Source organism: Rosa rugosa, chromosome 1, assembly GCF_958449725.1.
Source record: "Rosa rugosa chromosome 1, drRosRugo1.1, whole genome shotgun sequence".
Lineage (NCBI taxonomy): Eukaryota > Viridiplantae > Streptophyta > Magnoliopsida > Rosales > Rosaceae > Rosa > Rosa rugosa.
The window spans coordinates 22,936,366-22,955,246 of NC_084820.1; the positions used below are offsets into that span (position 1 = coordinate 22,936,366).

Consider the following 18,881-nt stretch of genomic DNA (forward strand, 5'->3'; position numbering starts at 1 on the left):
TGGGGTTAAACAGCGGAGGTTGGGGTGAGTGAACCCCTGGCGGTAAAGTTTGCCATTCTGGATATTGTAGCGGGTCGCTCGCCGCTGAAGTTGTCGTGCCCTGACCTTGTCTTCTGGCAATGTCCCGTTGCGCTTGTATTCGATAATCTCGTTCATCCAGCTGGGATTGATATCAATGTTGAAGATCTCCGCCAGGGTTTTTGTGATGCTAGGCTTATCAAGACATTCCACCCTTGTGTCCGCTGGACGTTGGTGTGGTTGGGCGGTAGCCAATCTTGCCAGTGAATCAGCCTGGGCGTTCTTTTCCCTGGGGATTTGTGTGATGGTATGAAATTTGAATTTTTTCAGCAGTGTTTTGACGTACCCCAAATATGCCGCTAACTGCTGGTCCTTGGCTTGGAAGCTGTCGTTGACCTGGTTAACGACTAATTGAGAGTCGCTGAAGATGTTGACGCTGTCAGCACCTGAGTCAATGGCGAGTAGTAGGCCGGCGATGAGTGCCTCGTACTCCGCCATGTTGTTTGAAGCTTTGAAGTTGAATTTCAACGCGTACTCCGCGTTCAGTCCCCCGGGTCCTGTTAAGATGACTCCGGCGCCGCTGGCCTTGGCGCTGGCGGAGCCGTCCACATGCAGGTTCCAAGCTGACTGTAGGGGAATTGCCTCCCCAACGGTTACCACTTCCGTTCCGGGCACTGTCTCAATACCGGGTTCAGGTTGACGTTCGGTGAGTTCAGCAATGAAGTCCGCCACTGCCTGGCCCTTCATGGCAGTTCTTGGCTTGTATTCTATGTCGAACTCACTGAGCTCAATGGCCCACTTGCTGAGGCGCCCCGAGTGCTCAGGGTTCTGCATCACTTGCCTCAACGGTTGATTCGTTAACACATGGATCGTGTGAGCCTGGAAGTATTGGCGGAGGCGTCTGGCAGCAACGATAAGCGCAAGGGCCAGTTGCTCCAAGGGAGGATACCTTGTTTCTGCTCCGTTCATGCCTCTGCCGGCGTAGAACACTGGGAGCTCGTCTTGGCCTTCCCGCCGAACAATGGCGCAACTTACCGCCGATGCCGAGACCGCTAGGTATATGAATAGTGTTTCTCCTTGCACAGGGACAGAAAGGAGAGGGACTGCCGCCAGGTATTCCTTCAGGCCCTGGAACGCCGCCTGACATTCTGGGTTCCAGTCGATGACCTTCTTGTGAGTTGTTTTGAGGAGTTTGAAGAATGGGGCACACCTATCAGTGAGTCGAGAGATGAATCGAGAAAGGGCGGTTAACTTGCCTTGGAGGCACTGGACGTGTACCTTATACTCAGGGTCCGCCAGGTCAAGGATGGCTTGGACCTTGTCTGGATTGGCCTCGATGCCTCGCTCGCTGACGATGTATCCCAAGAATTTGCTAGCGGTGACCGCAAAGAAACATTTTTCTGGGTTGAGGCGCATATCATAGGCCAAGAGAATGGTTACTATGACCTTGAGGTTTGCCACATGTCCGCTAGCCTTTATGCTCTTAACTAGCATGTCGTCCACGTAGACCTCGATGATTTTTCCCAGATGCTCAGCGAACATGGCGTTCATCAACCGCTGGTAAGTTGCACCGGCGTTCTTCAGACCGAAAGGCATGACATTGTAACAGTATAGGCCTTTGTCAGTGGTGAAGGTGGTGCATTCCTGGTCTCTGGGGTGCATCTTGATCTGATTGTATCCGGAGAAAGCGTCCATCATGCTGAGGAGCTCATGTCCGGCGGTTGAATCGACCAGCTGATCGATACGAGGTAGCGGGAAACTATCCTTTGGGCATGCCTTGTTGAGGTTTTTGAAGTCGACACACATCCGCCACTTGCCGCTGGGCTTTTTTACCATTACTAAATTTGAGATCCATTGGGGATAGATGACCTGGCGGATGAATCCTATGTCCTGGAGTTTGGCGACCTCCTCTCCGATTGCCCGGTACTTTTCCTCATCGAAGGCCCTCCGCTTCTGCTTGATGGGATAAAAGGAGGGCTTGATGGTCAGTTTATGAGTGATAATTTCAGGGGAGATACCTGGCATGTCCGCGTAGGACCATGCAAAGACGGCGACGTTATGGCGTAGGAACTGAGTGAGTTCTGCCTCCACCTCTGGGTCTAGTTGGGCGCCTATGCGGACTGTCCGCTCAGGGTGCTCGTCTGAGATGCAGACCACTTTCAATGACGTGTCTGGGTTGACCGGCTCCTTCCTTACATATTTCTCCTCCTCATCCCTAGGATCCTCAAAGATGTTTGGTGGCGGTGCCTCACTACCCACAGCTAGGATTTCATGGCGGCGTGCTGACCGTGCCATAGTCGTTGAATAACATTCGCGTGCCAACTGCTGGCTTCTCCTCACACTGCCCGTGCCATTAGGTGTGGGGAACTTCATGAGAAGCATGAATCCGGCGATGATGCACTTAAGCTTGTTGAGCGTCGGTCGTCCGAGGATGGCATTATACGAGCTGAGACAATCAACGATTATGAATTCTGTATGTACCTCCGCCATACATGGACTAGCGCCAATAGTCAATCGCATGTAGTCAGAACCGAGCGGTTGCGTGACGTCACCGGAGAAGCTGAGCAGTGGCTCATGGTCCTGGAGCAACTTGTTATTCCGCTTGAGGTGGCTGTAGCAACCGCTGAAGATGACGTTGACAGCGGACCCGCTATCCACCAATATTCTCCCCACTGAGAATCTGCCGAGAATGGAGTCGACCAAGAAGGAGTCATCATGGGGTAGATGCACCCCGCGCTCCTCCTCCTCTGAGAATGTAATAGGTTCCCAACCCGCCTTTGGGAGTTTGGCGGCTCTCTCGTAGCGGATATTGCAGACTTCCTTCGGGTGATTAACGCGTGCATAACGCTTCCTTGCCCTGTGAGACATGCCCGTGATTGGAGCACCGCCGTCGATGGTGTTAATGAGGCCCAAGGTCTCTACGTTGGCGATCACAGGTGGCGGTTGGCGCACCTTGAACTGCTCCATCTTGCCTTCACGGTATAAGGTCTCAATGGCTGTTTTCAGTGCGTTGCAGCTGTTGGTATTGTGGCCGCTGTCTTCATGGTACTTGCACCACCTGCCGGTGTTTCTAGGTTTGCCCGTCTTTGGGTATTTTGCTGGGGGTGGTGGCGGGATTTGATCCTTGCACTGATTGTATATTTCCTCGTACGAGGTCGTGAGGACCGTGAACACTGCATACCGCTGGGAAGACTCCGTTTGCTTGTTGCGGTTATCCTCCTGGGTTGGGCGGTTGCCCTTGTTATGGTATTGGTCCTTCTGCCGCTTGTTCTGGTAGTGGCCCTGTTGCCATTCCCTCTTCTTGTCAGTTGGCGGTGCGACGGATGCCTTATTAGCGGTCTCATGCTGACTGGAGGTGGGTTGTGTTATCTTTGCTGGCATCGCCGGCGGCGGTGGGGCTTCTCCATATGTAATGAATTCCGCCTGGGCGTGAATGACCGCCTCACTCATGATATGGTCATATGCCGCGTTTGGATGGTTGTAGTTGAGGTGATAGAGGAATGGTCCCTTGAGGAGTCCCTGCTTGAAGGCCGCCGATGCCATTGATTTGTTTAGATCGCGGCACTGAGACGCTGCGGCTCGCCACCTTGTGACGAATGCCTTTAGTGATTCGTCCTCCCCCTGCTTGACGCTGAACAGCTGACTTGTGTTATGATGCCCGGCGGACAATAAGATGAACCGAGAGAGGAAGGTATGCGATAGTGCATGGAATGAGTCAATGGATCCCGGCGGACACTCGAAGAACCAATTCATTGCCTCTCCGCCCAGTGTTTCGCTGAACAAGTGGCACAGGGTGGGGTCGTCAAATCCCTTGTTGTTGGTGACCTTCTTGAAGGTGTCCATGTGGACGAAGGGGTCGGACGTGCCGCTGTAGTATGACATCTTTGGAGTTTTTGCGCACGCCGGTCTGATAGCTTGCAGAATTATTGCGGTGAAGGGCCCTGGTCTGGACGTGAAAAGTGGACTTTGAGTTGGCGCCGGGGCGCCCGACTCCGCCCGGACCAACCTCTGTTCCAACTGTTGCATCCTCTCCAGAATTTGGGCTGTTGTGTCGCCGGCGGATCCGGCGTATGTACTCCGCTGGGCCTGCCTACGCCTTGGCGCAGGCGGATTGCCCTCAGTTCCTGCCCTAGCCTCTGAGTGGTTGGTGCGCGGCACTGACTCCGCCTCCTGCTCTAACATTAGCTGGGGGACGGGCGGTGGTCCCATCCCCAATAGTTCAGGTGGGTCCAGCGGAACCTGCATCTGTATGACTGGAGGTGCTAATGTGCCAGTGTTGGGCTGACTACGCCTTTTGCTGTGCGAATGCTCGCTTTGCACTGGATTGGCGGTTCTTTCCAACGTCCTTTTCAGGTCATCAAAACGTGACATCAGCGTAGCCACATGTTTTTGGGCCTCAGTCTTCTCTCTGCGCTCCTCTTCACGCTCTCTGTTTGCCTTGTGAAGGTCTGCCAGTGCCAGCTCGTACATGGCGGCGAGGTCCTGGCCTGGTGGGCGGCTGCTGCTTGGATTCGCCTCACCGCCGGGGTTGGCTGGGGTGTTGAATAGTGCGCGGTTAACACCTACCGCTGGATTGGAGGGTTGGGGGATGGCGGATTGGTCTGCCTGCTCCTCAGCGTTTCCCTCGCTACCGCTAGTCATGGTAGTTGTGATGGGATGACCTTTTGTTCAAGGGTTCCCACAGACGGCGCCAATGTTAATGCTCAAAGTCTGGCGGTAGCCAAACCTTCGTTTAACGCAGGTCCGGTGGGCGGACTGCTACTCTGTATACTTGATGATCTTCGCTAGCTGTCGAATGAGAGACAGGGCGTCAGAGGGAGACCGCGTTGGGCGGTCTTCACTTCTCCGATGCCTAAGTCAGACCGTGCATATAGGCAGCATAACAATAAATGAGTAGTAGAATGCGTAATTAATGAGGAGAGAGGAGAGAACCTTTTATAGGTGAGGAGGAGGTTGATCTTCTCTTTGTTTTCGATGTGGGACTGATATGCTTCAGTTCCCAGTAACGGAAGCTTCTGATGCCATCTTGGCGCGGCGCGTGGCGGCGCGTCGCCGCCGATCTGGAGGTGATCCGACGTTGGGGCTGTAGCCCGCCTGGCGGTGTGTCTGCATGTCATTCCTTTAGTTGGAATTAATACCTTTGGCGGTATAATGAGCGTAGCCCATTAGAGCTAATTATGCTTGCAAATGTACATGTATGTACAATAATGGTTTGATCCCTTCACAGGGTATATAGGCAATCTAGCGACTCACTAGATGCAACCACAAATTCAAACCGAATCCCTGACTCTACTAGTCAAATTCAGCCAAACCAAATCCCTGACTCCACTAGTCAAATTCACCCAAACACCATAAAAATCAAATCATTCACAAATTACCTAAAAACAAATTCAAGGGCTCTAAACCCTCACAAATATCTCAAACACAAATCCAAAATAAATGGGTCATCTACCGATTTAAATCCCAAATGTTAGAACTACATGTGGTTTGATCCCGCAAGGGTATATAGGCAATCTGGAATCAAATAATCTAGATACAACCGCATCCTAAACACTATTCCTAACCCAAAAATCCAAGCATTCCAATGGGTCATTCACTCATTGGAACTCTTGAACTACGAGTGGCTTGATCCCTTCCCGAGTACGTAGGCAACACATTCTAAAATTCGGGTGCAGCCGCAAAAACAAACAAACACACATTGGTTTCTTTATAAATGGAATCAAAAGGTGTTCCCTTGTAACAAGAGATTGTAATTAAGAGACACATTAATTCTATCTTGAATGGGTCGAACCTGAAATAATTAAAAACTCGATTCTGTTAATGAATACGAGTGAAATTACATTGAGTGACATTTTACACTTTGTGCAATTTTTAACTCAACACCGACATGGCTTTCGAATGTTTTCATGGTGAAAAAGCCCAACGGAAAATGACGCATGTGCGTTGACTACACAAACCTTAACAAAGCGTGCCTGAAGGACAACTTCCCCCTCCCACGGATTGACCAACTCGTAGATTCCACAGCAGGGCACAAGTTACTCAGCTTCATGGACGCGTTTTTCAGGTATAACCAAATACAAATGCACCCTGAGGACATGGAGCATACATCCTTCACCACAGACAAAGGATTGTATTGCTATAGGGTCATGCAGTTCGACTTAAAAAACGCAGGCGCCACATATCAAAAAATGGTCAACACCATGTTCGCCGCCCACATCGGAAGGATAATGGAAGTATACATAGATGACATGTTGGTGAAAAGCTGCACCATTGAGGAACACATCGACTACCTGGATACTATCTTCGATGTCATGCTATACCATAGGATGAGGCTCAACCTTGACAAGTGTGTCTTCGCCGTAATGGGAGGTAAATTTTTGGGATTCATGGTGAGCGAGAGAGGCCTAGAGGCTAGCCCGGAAAAAGTACAGGCTATCCTCAACATGACTACCCCCAAGACAAGGAACGAGGTACAGTCCCTGACAGGAATCCCCGAAACAGTTTGTATGTAGGTTATAGTTGAGCCCCTATCAGCTCATGGTGTATGTAATCGCTGGTAATATAGAGTGAGTCCCCTTTTCTAATTGGAGTAGTTGAGATTTACAGTGTCAAGTTGTCAATCCCGTTGTTGTAATTTCTTAAATTGATAAATTGTTTAATTTCCTAAAAAAAAAAGAAGGAAATATATCCCATTAATTGGTTTGTCACTTTGTCCTCCTTTCTCTCTCTAAAAAAAAGGAAACTTTGTCCCATTTAGTTTCGGGAGAGACACACAGTGTTTGGTTCATGGAGAGTGAGAGTAATACAGAGTAAAGACATCGTTGGCGGCGGGAGAGAGAGAGAGAGAGAGAGAGAGAGAGAGAGAGAGGGAGAGAAAGAGAGAGAGAGAGAGGCGAAGGGTTTGCTTTTGGTTCTTTACAGAGAGAGAGGGCGCGTGGGGTTGTTTGGTTTTGGTTGTTTGCCGTGGGTTGCTTTTCTCGATTAGATTGTGAAGGTAAAGTCTTTTTTCAGACTGTGTTTGATTTGAATTATGTGTTATTGAGATAGACTCAGTTCTGTGTATGATAAACAGTTTTAGATTACTCTCAAAAGGGCATGTTTTTGTTTTGGTATACCCTTCAACACTTTAGGAACTGGGAATGTTTTTACTGTAACGTTTGTTTGTTTTGGTGGTCATTTGCCATGGGACAAAAGATTTGGTGTTTTCGTGTGGACAAAAGTGCTGAATTCGTAATAGATTCAAAGCATGTAAGATGAAAACCCGTTTATCTTTATGAAAATTTACTTGAGTTGCTTTGCTTTGGAGTGCACTGTGCTATCTCAATGACCCTTTCGTGCTTTATGTTCTTAATGTCCTGCGTATTGGATAAGTTGCATTGTTTTGGAGGCTCAGATTTTCTAAATCAACTTTTTGTCAAGTCATTTGTGATTTTAATTAGAGGTTGGAATGTTAAATTCCATTTGCATTGGTTTACAGGTGATGTAGGGTTGATTTGCATCTCTTTTTGACCTGCACTTGCTATACGGTGCCAGATTTTTAGACATAACTGATGCAGAAGGATAGGGATATTGAAAGGGTTCCACCATGTTTTTTTTTTTTTTCTTGTAGTCTGATGCTTTAGTTTCTAGGACAAGTTATATGATGTGATGTTAAACTCCGTTTTTATGATTCGTTTTTGGCTTTTAATATATGATGTGAGGTTTTCTGATTCTGGAGGAGCAAAGTTTTCTGACAGTGTTGGAGGGAGTGGTTTTGACTGTAAAGAAAGAGAAAAAGTTTGGTTTTCAACACCTTTTTAGTTGTTTGATAAATGATAATATTTATGTTTTTGGATGTACAGTACTTAGTTCATGGTTTTTTTTTTTCCTTTTGCTTACTGTTTTTTGGGTTCATTTAACCGGTTGGATGAAAAGAAGTGTAGGCTCATAAATCTGTCAACTTTCTATTTCATATTTCTTCAAGACTAGATCCTGCAAGCTAATTGTCTTTTGTTTAAAAAAAAGGTTGAATTTTTATTGCAAGAATGATGAAGCAGCACCTCCATGGAACAACCAATGTTGGTTTTGTGTTTGGAGAAGGCATTATGCTGGGGAACGGTGCAATAATCACAACTTCCTACACGGATGAAGGTGGCACTGAATATAATGAATTACGTAAACTCTTTATTCTTCTTTTTTTTTTTTTTTCCCCTCTGGTTTTATATATTGAACACAAGTCTACACTCTACAAATACACTTCTTATCGTCTATTTTATTTTCTTTCTAATTTACTAAAATTAATCTCTTAATACATGCTCAAACATGTGTGAATTGACTTTTGTCATAGAATGAACCATCATTTATTGATAAAATTTGACAAAAGAAAAACTGCAATAGCAGCTTGAATGTTATTGCTCACGTTAAGTGATATTTTCTTTATTTTCAAATTCAATATCTGTTGAATTACTAAGTTTTCATTCGTAAATTACGTTATGCACTTTACAGTTCAATTTACTTGCTTAGCTAATAGTAATCTTACTAGCCTCTTAACAAATGTGTGTGTGTTAATTGCTTTTAATTTTTTTTTAAAATTTTTTTGTGGAATTTTTAAAATATATATTTTTTTGTTTTACAGATTGAAATTGCAGTGCTTTGGTTAGTTTCTTTTATTTTCTTAACATTTTTTAATTTACTATGCTAACCTTTACATTATTATTCTTAAAGTATTGAGCAAGAAAATAATGAAATCAGATTATTGTTTAACTTTACTCCTTGTTTGCTAATTAATATTGTTGTTTATTGTTTTTATCAACCATTTCAGTATCAGATCAGGAAGTCACAATATTTCAATTATGTTCCAAACCCAAAATATATTGTACTTTGATGGGGGATGTCAAAGAATGGCATGAAATGTACAGACATTTGCTTGAACTAGTAAGATCTCATACTCTCCCCTATTTGTTTTAATTTGAAGAAAAACTAGAGCAATGTTAATTGTTTAATATAATAGGAACCGAAATCAGTGAGAGCATCATTTGACTGCGCAAAAAAGTATTTAAATGACTTCCTAAAAAAGAATCGAAGGAGTGGGAATAGTTTTGGCACAATTATTGCCGGATACCACAAAGAAGAGGTAATGACATCAATTTTGCTCAATTAAAAGCTTAGTCTAATGTTATTTTTTTTCTTTGAAAAAGGCTTAGTTTAATTTATGTATTCTCATTCAACTTTTATTGTAGGGCTTTCAAATTCTAGGTGTTTCGCTAGACAAGAAAAAAGTACGTGAATACACTGATCGAGAGTTTTCAATAGGATCTGGTGGTTTCTTTGCTGACCTAGTTCTTCTCAAAACGTATGTATTCTTTTTTTCTTTTTCTTTTTTGCTTGATTTTTAGTTTTTGGAGTTTCATTTGGTTGGGCGAGCTTTTATTTTTGGGCAAATTGGTTAGTGCTTGAGCTACTATGCTAACTGAAGTGAACTGCTTATGCTAGTAATGCTGACGGTTATGCTAACATGACCAAAGAAGTTGCTGTTAATGTGGCCTTTGAAGCTCTATTGCAAGGAAGTTTGAAAGATTATTGCTCCGGTGGAATTCTGAGGGGTAATGTGTGAATATATATTTGCGGATCTTTGTATTTTTAGCTAGTTATTTAATGGTCGGAACCGTTCATTCTTTAATTATTCATGACTCCTTTATAAATACGGTTATTGCATAAGCATGTGTAGAATGAATGGTTTGGATTGTTGAATTAGATTGTAAAAGTCAGAAATAGTGAAGGTCTAAACTTTTATTTTCTTTTTTATCTCACTTTTATTTTCCATATTTGGTTATCACTTATCAGTGACATACGTGCATAAAGATGGTTGCATTTTTATTACGTATCGGGTTCTAGATGTCTACAAAACACTATACAAAACATTGTATGACTCAGCGGACAAGGAAGAACAAGCTACTTTGTTCTTGCTATATTCTACAAGTTTTGGTCCCATTTTTGGAGGAGATAATATACAAGCACTCATAAGCGACATCTGGTATGTGTGTGTGTGTGTGTAAAGCATCTCCTTTAAAGTAAATAAATTGTGTTATGTATATATGTATGTTCAATAAATGTTCGTACTTTAATGTTCAGGTCAGGAGGACTAAAGAGTATTATCCATTCTAATATCATAGCAAAAAAGGCTTGCTTTTATGTTCATCGTATAGTGCTCAAAGATGAAAAGGAGGCTATAAAAGCATACGATGACATAAGCACTAAAAATGCTAGGCCCATTTATCCTCAGGCTTTAGCTCATATTCGAAGCTACTTAATTGATTGTGTAAGAGAAAAAACTAGAGAGCATGTTTACATTGGAAGGAGCTCCAAGGAGTTGTTAGAAGGCATATGCATGTTGAAGGATGCAGATACTTTAAAGTATCAATGATCAGAGTGAACTTAGAATTTCAAGGCTCAAGTGCAATGGGAATGAAACTGCTCATAGCCTCTGCCAAATATTTTGTTTTGTTCTGAATTCAGTTGTGTATTAGGGGAATGAGGAGGTGAACATGCGTTGGCAAGTGAATGATCGCAGAACCATTGATGTATGGAAAGATAGGTGGATCCGTAACTCCTTGGATGGGCTCATTCATCCCACTAATACTAGAAACTGCTTTACTCTTGCGGTTTCGGAGATTATTGATTGTGACACAAGAAACTGGAACATCAGCCACATTGAACCTTTCCCTAATGATTCTGATGCTAAAGCTATCAAGGCTATGCCAATTGGAGACCCAAATGAAGATGACAGACTGATTTGGCCGTTCAAAATGGATGGTGACTTCTCTGTTCGGTCATGCTATCGTTGCATTCCACAGCAATGCATAATGTCTGTTCCTATGAAAGCTTCTACTTCCCACATTAGACCCCCAAAGATTTGGCCTTGGATCTGGCACTATAAATTCTCTCCCAAAGTGTCCGATTTTCTTTGGAGGGCCATTACCAACTTTGTTCCTTCTTTATACAATATTCGAAAGGAAAGTGAGAAAATCTCCTATGTGCTCAATCTGTGGGGAGTATGAGGAATCTATTAAACATTGTCTTCTTCTTTGTCCATAGACTGAGTTGGTGTGGTTTGGTAGCAGATTGGGCGTGAAGATTGCTAAGGATGAGATTACCACTCGGGATACTTGGTTCGTATACACTGTCAGAAAGCTTTCAGCTCATATTGGGAGGATTGATCGGACCCTTCACTTACTTGGGGTTCTTATTATGGGTGTTTTTACAGCCAAGTCTTCAAGGCCAGAGAAATCAGAAGTGGTGAAATTGTTGCTTTGAAAAGGATACGTATGGATAATGAAAAAGAAGGGGTATGTGTCCGTTCAATTACCATGTGGTATTGTTATATAAAATTACAACACAGCACAGTTGATTTCAATTTATGTGAAACCTATTGTTATTACAGTGCAACCCTTTTACAAACTCCCAGACCAACATGCACTCACAGAGGAGCAGACTTATTTCACATCTTACTTTAATTGTCTTGAATTTTTGCTTTGTTCATGCAGTTTCCTATTACAGCAATTCGGAAAATTAAAGCTTCTGAAGAAGCTTCATCATGAAAATATTATTAAGCTGAAAGAGATTGTAACTTCTGCAGGTAGTTTACTTTCATATGTTCAATAATTACCTCGTTTTACAAATTTTAAACAATTTCTTTGATTTTTTGGCTGAAACTTTTGGATAATTTGTTTTTGTTTTCAAGGTCCTGAAAAGAATGATCAAGAGAATCAAGGTAAGAAAATACTGTTATTTAGTTATGTAATGCCTGTGATCCATATAATGACCTGCTTCGAGAGTGTCACTTGTACCTAAATTCTCATCACATGCAGATGGTAGTTCTAACATGTGTTTTTGTCGATTACAGATAGTAAAAAGCTTGAGGGTGGCATCTATATGGTTTCTGAGTATATGGATCATGATTTGACAGGCCTTGCTGATCGTCCTGGAGTTAGATATTCAATTCCGTAGATAAAGGTACAATGTGTGTTTTTTTTTTTTTTGGGTCTCAAGGTGCTATATGTTCTTACTTTTGCATAGGATATTTTTTGTTGCGCCAAGTACCTAAAGATTTTTTCACCTTTTATTCCTCAGTGTTATATGAAGCAGTTGTTAACTGGGCTCCATTACTGTCATGTTAATCAAGTACTTCATCGTGACATGAAAGGTTGGTTTCACCCAAAAAAAGTTTTGCCATATCCTTAGTTGGATTTGATCATTACATCTTTTGCAACTCATGCAATGTCCCAAATCTGAACAAAACCTTTTGTTGCAGGTTCTAATCTTTTGTAAGATAATGAGGGAAAATTGAAGCTAGCAGAATTTGGGCTCGCAAAATCCTTTGCTACCAACCATGATGGGCAGCTTACAAATCGTGTTATTACATTGTGGCATAGGTAAGTATACTTCACAATTACCATGATAAATTCTCATGTTTCTAAAGGATTCATTCTTTCAAAGATTATGTCCCCATTTTGGTTAGTAGATAAATTGATATGATTGGAGCAGGCCCTCAGAGTTGCTGCTTGGAGCTACAAAGTGTGGACGAGCTGTCGACATGTGGTCTGTTGGTTGCATCTTTGCTGAACTTCTGAATGGTTCGCCAATTTTGCAAGGAAGAACTGAACTTACTGAAGTAAGACACCTTTCATATTATCTTTTAGACTGATAATTAAATTGATGATTTAGTATTGCAGAACTATAGCCTGAGGTTTTAATTCAATTGATTATGGATTGCCTCAGTTTTTTTTTTTTTTTTTCCAACAATATTTTACTGAACCAAATTAGTTTTAGGCCGTTCTTTTGAGGTAACATGCATTTTAAATTATAAATTTGTCAAGGGGCAGCTATGCTTAGGATGTAAACGAAGCAAGTTCTGTGGCATCCACTTCCTGCGTATAAAATTGGCATCTTGCTGTAACATATTAGAGGATGTAATTATTTAGGAATGGTTTTTGATGTGAAAATTTTGAGGTGGCCAGTCATGACTATTAGTATTCAGTAGATTCAGTTCAGTAGAATTTCAATTGTGTCCATTGGTCAAAATATTCACGTGGCCTTGAAGGGAGACTCAAAAGTGATGGCCTTGTTGGCCTTGAGGTGGTCAGTCACATGTGGCCTCGATATGATATTGCATACCAGCATATAAAACATGTTGATTCGTATTCTTAGACATGGGGAGTAGGACTTTTTATCAAATAATCACAAAAATTGACAGCATTTTTGTTCTTCCTGAGGCTTCTTTTGTAAGTATTTATTTCTTTGTATTTATTGTAGCCTGACCAACTGAACAAGATATTTGAGCTTTGTGGATCGCCTGATGAGAACAACTGGCCTGGTGTTTCAAAATATTATTTTTATAACAATTTCAAGCCACCAAGGCCCCTGAAGCGACGAGTCAGGGAATGTTTCAGACGGTAAATAAAAAATTGTTGAGCCCCTGGAGGGAGAAAAACTTGGATGCGACGGTTCTGTGTCCATGTCTTCCAACACTACCTGCTAACTCTTTGGCAGCTCATCTGGAGGAAGTTGATGAAGAAAAAGTAGTGGTGATGGAAAAGAAGATTAGCTCCGAGAGCTCATCATCAACTGGTTCTGATGGATCCAACAAGAGAGTCTTCCCTGTCCTTGACCCCGAAATTGTTCTAGTAGACAAAAGCCAACATGATCATGCGGAGGTTATGAAGGAACATGATGATTCTACATCATCCGACATTGAAAAAAAAGAGGGAGTGAAGTACAAGAAGAGCAAGTCCACTAGAACTTTGTTGAGGCGGTGGAGTTTCAAGGGCTTGCTTCGGAGGAGCAGCAACGAGCGTGGAGCTTCGAGAAGCACCAAGAATACGGAAGAAGGGAAGGAAGGCTCTTTCGTATTCTCGAGATGCTTCTCATTATCGTCAAGATCCTCCTCCAAAGTCTCCACCACCTTGGAGGAGGGAGAGAAACTTGGATCGGATGGCTGTATATTACACCTGTGTCCATGTCTCTCATCATCACATGCTGATTCTATACAGCGTCCAAAGGAAGCTGATCAAGAAAAATAAGTGGTGAAGGAAAAGGAACCTAGCTTCAAGGGCTCTACTGGTTCTGATGGATCCAAGAACAACAAATATGCAGACCTTGGCAAGGTTGATGGCGTTAGTAAACGACACAAGTTATAGAACAATGCTCATGAGATGTACTTGAACAAGAATAGTAAGAGCTGGAAGGCTTCTACACCCTACAGGCAAGACATAATTGGGTTCTTTGCCGTGGTTAGGCTGTTGGCGATGTTCAGGTTGACATAAGTTAGAAACTCAACCAAATTCGAGTGATATTATTGGCCCGGACCACCACATGATCATGCCAATGGTAGCCCGGGACCATAGTATAATCATTACTTGGCTTGATTGTCATGTTTAGTCTCATACAAGTTATTTTACAAGAAGGCAGCCCAAAATTAATTTCCACGCAACAAATAATTTTTGTAAATGTTTTAGGTTGAGAGTTTTATGAGACTCATTGTGTTGCAACGCCATGATCTGAGTTTTGAGATTTTTAGGGAAGTTAAAATTTGTGTCTTTGATTTTCCGTTGGGTACATGTACATTGATGTTACAAATGGCAAGAACATGGATCTTTAATGGTTCATGTTTCGAATATATTAGCATCCCATTCAGAATGGTTTGAGCTTTGATGTTCGTTTTATTTTGGTTTTCTAGCTTGAATCTTCTTGGACATGTCCCAAATTGAGATTGGAGAGGGCAACAAAGGGATCCTCGCTGCTGGAATGAATTTCATTAAATTCGTGGCTTTTATGACTTTATTTCAAAGATTGTCGAGTGACTACAGCCTAATGCAAGCTAGATTATTCTCTTTTCTGAAAGACTTTCTGAATAATGAACTGGAAGAAGAGAGAGAGATTGCAGATGGCTGAGGCTTGGCATGAAGCTGATCGATGCAAACCTAACTCTTGAAAATAATGTCATGATGTGAACAAGCTGATAACAAATGTTGAACTTCTCCAAGGTCAAGCTTCGTTACCCTGGATATGCCGGACTTATGAATGGCTGAGTTGACCCTACAGGAAGTTAAGTGGTTGAATATTCCAGATACACACACACACATATCAAGGAATTTTCTTATGTTGCGCTCCGAAATCAGATGATATGCTTTTGAAGAGTTCCAACCATATGAAGGTAAAGGGAGTGATGAAATTGCATTTGTCACAGTGCTTCTACCCATGATTCCAAATTCCATCGGGCGAGTCCTGACAATAATCGGTTAAAAATAAAAACCCTTTGCCAAGTTACTCGAATTGTCTCAACGGTTACAGTGGTGGTATGCAAGAAAGTGCTAGAGGCTGGGCAAAAGGGTGTCATGGCCAGAATCAGGTTTCTTGTCCTTCATTAGCAGGGCGTAATCCCTGCATTTTCAGGGTTACCGGTGCAGGCATGTATCTAGGAACGGAAGTGAATGTAATGATAAGCAGCTCAATCGTCTCCTGATACTGATATATCATTGAAGTTTGGTCAGTATCACAGCAGAAGCCCTCTTATATGTCAAAGCTTCGGAATCATGCCCAACTAATGGTGAAGATTTAAAGATGGTTTTAGGTGAGGACAAGAGGAGAACGGTTCAAATGGCAAGCTTTTGGAAGCAAAAACAGAAAGCACCCCTCTTTTTAAACAGAGATTTGGGTGAATTATTTGTTCCGAGTTCTAAATACTCACCTTATCATGGAAGGTAAAAGTATAGATCACGGCAAAGAATTATATACTTGTTACAGTTTTTAAAGTATAGATCACGGCAAAAAATCATATACTTGTTACGGTTTTAAAATCAACGGCAGTGCTGATGGACAGGGTACATTGTAATATTGTATCTGCAACATGAAACTATTCAGTATTGCACAGTAATGCCTCGGTAACTTCTGTAGTTTAGCATTGAAATTACCATTGCTCTCAGATTAAAGGCCGAAAATTCTGCACACAAGAACTTAAGAGCCGGAAATTAATCTGGAGAAGCTTCTGAACATTTAAGCCAAGAAAATTTTCATGAGCTTCAAATGCTTCTCTTCCCAAAAGAGAAGAAACATATAACAACAAGGGACCTCTGCAACTACGTTTGCGAAGCTTTAGCACGTAGATTTTCTATCATGTGAAGTAATATAAAAGCATGATCATGAAAACAAATTAAGATGGCATGAGAAACGAGCAAAAATGATAAATACGAATAGTAGTGCTAGATTCTTAATAATGTTCTTCCTTGTTTTCATGAATTTGGGAGATTATATGAACACCACATGTGCTTACAAGCAATGTAACCCAACATGAAAAAAGAATTCCCAATTCCACCAAGCAACCCAGTTTTAGAAAGCAGATTAGGGTGAGAAAGTACACTAGGAGAAACTGCGGTTGCAGAGCTACAAAAAGAGTTAGTAACGGGGGAAGTCTAATAACAAGCAACTTACATAGCGGACTACTTCATCTTTAAATTCCCTATTTAATTAGAAGGCTTGTCAGTTCTGGCACTGGTTTTGTTTCAGCAATGGATTGGACAGTTTTGGTTTCACCGCCTTCCTCCGTGGTGGTTCTCTGGTTTCCCATCAGTCTTATTCTTTTTGTCAAGATATTCTTTCAGATTGAAATTCCTCAATATGTAATTCCATGACCTGCCCGTGACTCGAGCAGCTTCTCCTGAGTCTGGCGGATCATTGATCGAGTTGGGGCAAAAGGGATCCCAGTGGTCACCCCTCATACCACAACGTAAACAAGACATGTAAGCAACACGATCAGAAAATTCTGGAATGTAGTTACCATTCTTATCCACACGTACTGGCATAGGAACATAACCAAATCCCTCTGGTAAAGGAGGTTTCCTAGTTTTGGCACGGCGTCGGGTTTTGGGATCATGACAAGTGCAACAACAATGAGCATTTCGTTTTCGTTTTCGTGACTTTGTACTACATGGTGTTTGCGATTCCCCTGATGAGACAGGAAAACCAAAAGATTAATAAGGAATCTAGCACTCTAGCCATCAACAGATTGTAGTTTTCTTCAAAAGTGATTATATATACCTTTATGAATCTCCATCAGTTTGCCGCCGGCGATGGTGGCTTCGATTTCTGCCATACTCTTAAACCTAATGCGATTTGGGTTTGGGGATTTTTTTGGCACCAGAGGGAGGGAGAGGGTTGGCTTTTATAGTAGTACCTCAAATCCTCAATTGCCAAACCTTATCCTGGTGGTTTACACGTGGCAAGCCTTAATTTTCCTGAAATAACAAGCCCAACAATGGGCAGATCTAGCCCAACAACTGATACAAAACCCATAACTGTGGCCTGCGGTTCAAGTGCCACGCTCTCGTAACTTTTATGTAACAACAAGCATGTGGCTCGTTAATCAAAATACTCCCTAAGGGGGGTGTATTGTATTAGGATTTATGCAGACTTTTTTTAAATGACAGACTTTTTGAAAAGTCAACAGACTCTTTAAAAAGTTGATAGACTGTTATGTATTTCTTAAAATCATTGATTTTAGCAACAGACTTTTATTGATTCATGAAAATCTATATACTTTATTATGAATTACTTCTACAGATTTCCTAGGATGTACAAAATATTAAAAAAAAAAAAAACAAATGCAGCCCAAACACAAAATAAAATAATAACTTGTTGTCTCTTCAATGCTCAAGTATCTTCTAATAGAAATTGACTCAAATAAATGATTGTTAGTCTGTCTAGCGAGTTTGTTCTCATTCCTAATCTCCCAACAACATAAATATACAATATAGATCACTTGATGTTTATGGTTAATTATTCTCATCAATTTTGTTTTTGCCGATTAACATATATTGTAACAATATTGGTCAATGTCTTGATCTATAATCAATCAATTGAAATTCAATTGTTCAACCTTTTTTTGAAGCATAATATAAATTCAAATTAATGAGAATAATTAATTAATACGATAAAATTTAGTATGGTTCAGGGTCTTAGGGTTAGACCACAATATTTGAGTTTTAGGGTTTCATAAATCATTTTTATTGCTATTAGGGTTCGAAGTATCACAACTGAAAAAAAAAAAAAAAATCACATTCAACAACTACAATGAACATGTTGGGTATCAAAAAAGGTTGATATCATAAAAGATTTGAGAAAAGACAAAAAATTAAGAAAGAGAGATGATGAAGGACAAACTTCTTCGTGCGTAGAGAGAAGAACAATTTTTTTTTTTGAAGAGGAAACTTTGATAGACTTTTTGAAATCTTTGGTCTGGAGGCTGGAAAATTATTGGAGTTTGATATGTATAGTTAACACTACAAAGTCCATGATTATCCATGATTTTCTAATTCCATAAGTATGAATGATATTTTGAATACCTCTGTACTTTTATTCATTTTTAAAAGTCCTAATAGAATACCCCTTGTTTGGCTCCAATTTTGCTGCAGCTGGTCAACAGTCTCTTTTCTTGCGCGGGCGTGCCAGCACCGTTCGGGTGCGGTCGTCGGGGGTGTCCCTTGACCTGACTTCTATCAAGCGATTGTAGACGAGGAGAGCACCAACCTCGTCGCGGGATTCTTTGTGCCTTGTGGTAAGGACTTTGTTGTAGTTTCTTCTTGTTAACACAATCGATACTCAATATTGTAGATCGAGCAGAGCGACATCACCGGGAAGTGTTGAGATCTTGCTAAAGCGTGACTTTAGCTTGGCTGGGTTGCTAGGGCGTTACCCTTGCTTAGCTGGTTCAGTAACCGTTGTGGTCGCGGCACTACCGTTGGCTCCCGAGGAGACTAGGACCGAAGCACGTTGACAGAGGGTTTGGTGGCACTGAAAGTCGGCTTCTGAGAAGACTAGGACTAGGAGTATGA

At 41.9% G+C, this 18,881-nt stretch overlaps 2 protein-coding genes across 6 annotated transcripts; one reads left to right on the forward strand and one right to left on the reverse strand.

The window, feature by feature from the left end:
• Nucleotides 1-6,855: 6,855 nt before the first annotated feature.
• On the forward strand, nt 6,856-14,703 carry LOC133724144 (uncharacterized). Of its 5 annotated transcripts, XM_062150877.1 has the most exons (16): nt 6,856-7,012; nt 8,023-8,172; nt 8,819-8,931; nt 9,008-9,130; nt 9,237-9,349; nt 9,490-9,599; nt 9,841-10,030; nt 10,129-11,165; nt 11,261-11,342; nt 11,541-11,632; nt 11,738-11,767; nt 11,900-12,009; nt 12,127-12,199; nt 12,308-12,428; nt 12,541-12,667; nt 13,309-14,703. In XM_062150877.1, the coding sequence occupies exons 2-8, from the start codon at nt 8,043-8,045 to the stop codon at nt 10,418-10,420; spliced, it is 1,071 nt and encodes a 356-aa protein (XP_062006861.1). In that variant the 5' UTR covers nt 6,856-7,012; nt 8,023-8,042; the 3' UTR covers nt 10,421-11,165; nt 11,261-11,342; nt 11,541-11,632; nt 11,738-11,767; nt 11,900-12,009; nt 12,127-12,199; nt 12,308-12,428; nt 12,541-12,667; nt 13,309-14,703. The 5 variants fall into 5 exon arrangements, with proteins under 5 accessions (XP_062006861.1, XP_062006855.1, XP_062006865.1 ...); XM_062150871.1 differs by having other exon boundaries at nt 10,129-11,342; nt 13,309-14,702; XM_062150881.1 differs by having other exon boundaries at nt 8,023-8,148; nt 10,129-11,342; nt 13,309-14,702.
• A 1,507-nt stretch (nt 14,704-16,210) lies between these two features.
• On the reverse strand, nt 16,211-17,222 carry LOC133718037 (uncharacterized). Its single transcript, XM_062145124.1, has 2 exons — nt 17,089-17,222; nt 16,211-16,996 (listed from the first exon to the last, which is right to left on the reverse strand). Exons 1-2 carry the CDS (start codon nt 17,141-17,143, stop codon nt 16,581-16,583), a joined length of 471 nt encoding a protein of 156 aa, XP_062001108.1. The 5' UTR covers nt 17,144-17,222; the 3' UTR covers nt 16,211-16,580.
• Nucleotides 17,223-18,881: the final 1,659 nt, after the last annotated feature.

Coding starts and splice junctions, on each gene's coding strand:
- LOC133724144 (XM_062150877.1), top strand. CDS start 8,043: ATGATGAAGCAGCACCTCCATGGAACAACCAATGTTGGTTTTGTGTTT. Junction 8,932..9,007: donor ACAGACATTTGCTTGAACTA/GTAAGATCTCAT, acceptor TTAATATAATAG/GAACCGAAATCAGTGAGAGC. Junction 9,131..9,236: donor CCGGATACCACAAAGAAGAG/GTAATGACATCA, acceptor CTTTTATTGTAG/GGCTTTCAAATTCTAGGTGT.
- LOC133718037 (XM_062145124.1), bottom strand. CDS start 17,143: ATGGCAGAAATCGAAGCCACCATCGCCGGCGGCAAACTGATGGAGATT. Junction 16,997..17,088: donor ACTGATGGAGATTCATAAAG/GTATATATAATC, acceptor CTGTCTCATCAG/GGGAATCGCAAACACCATGT.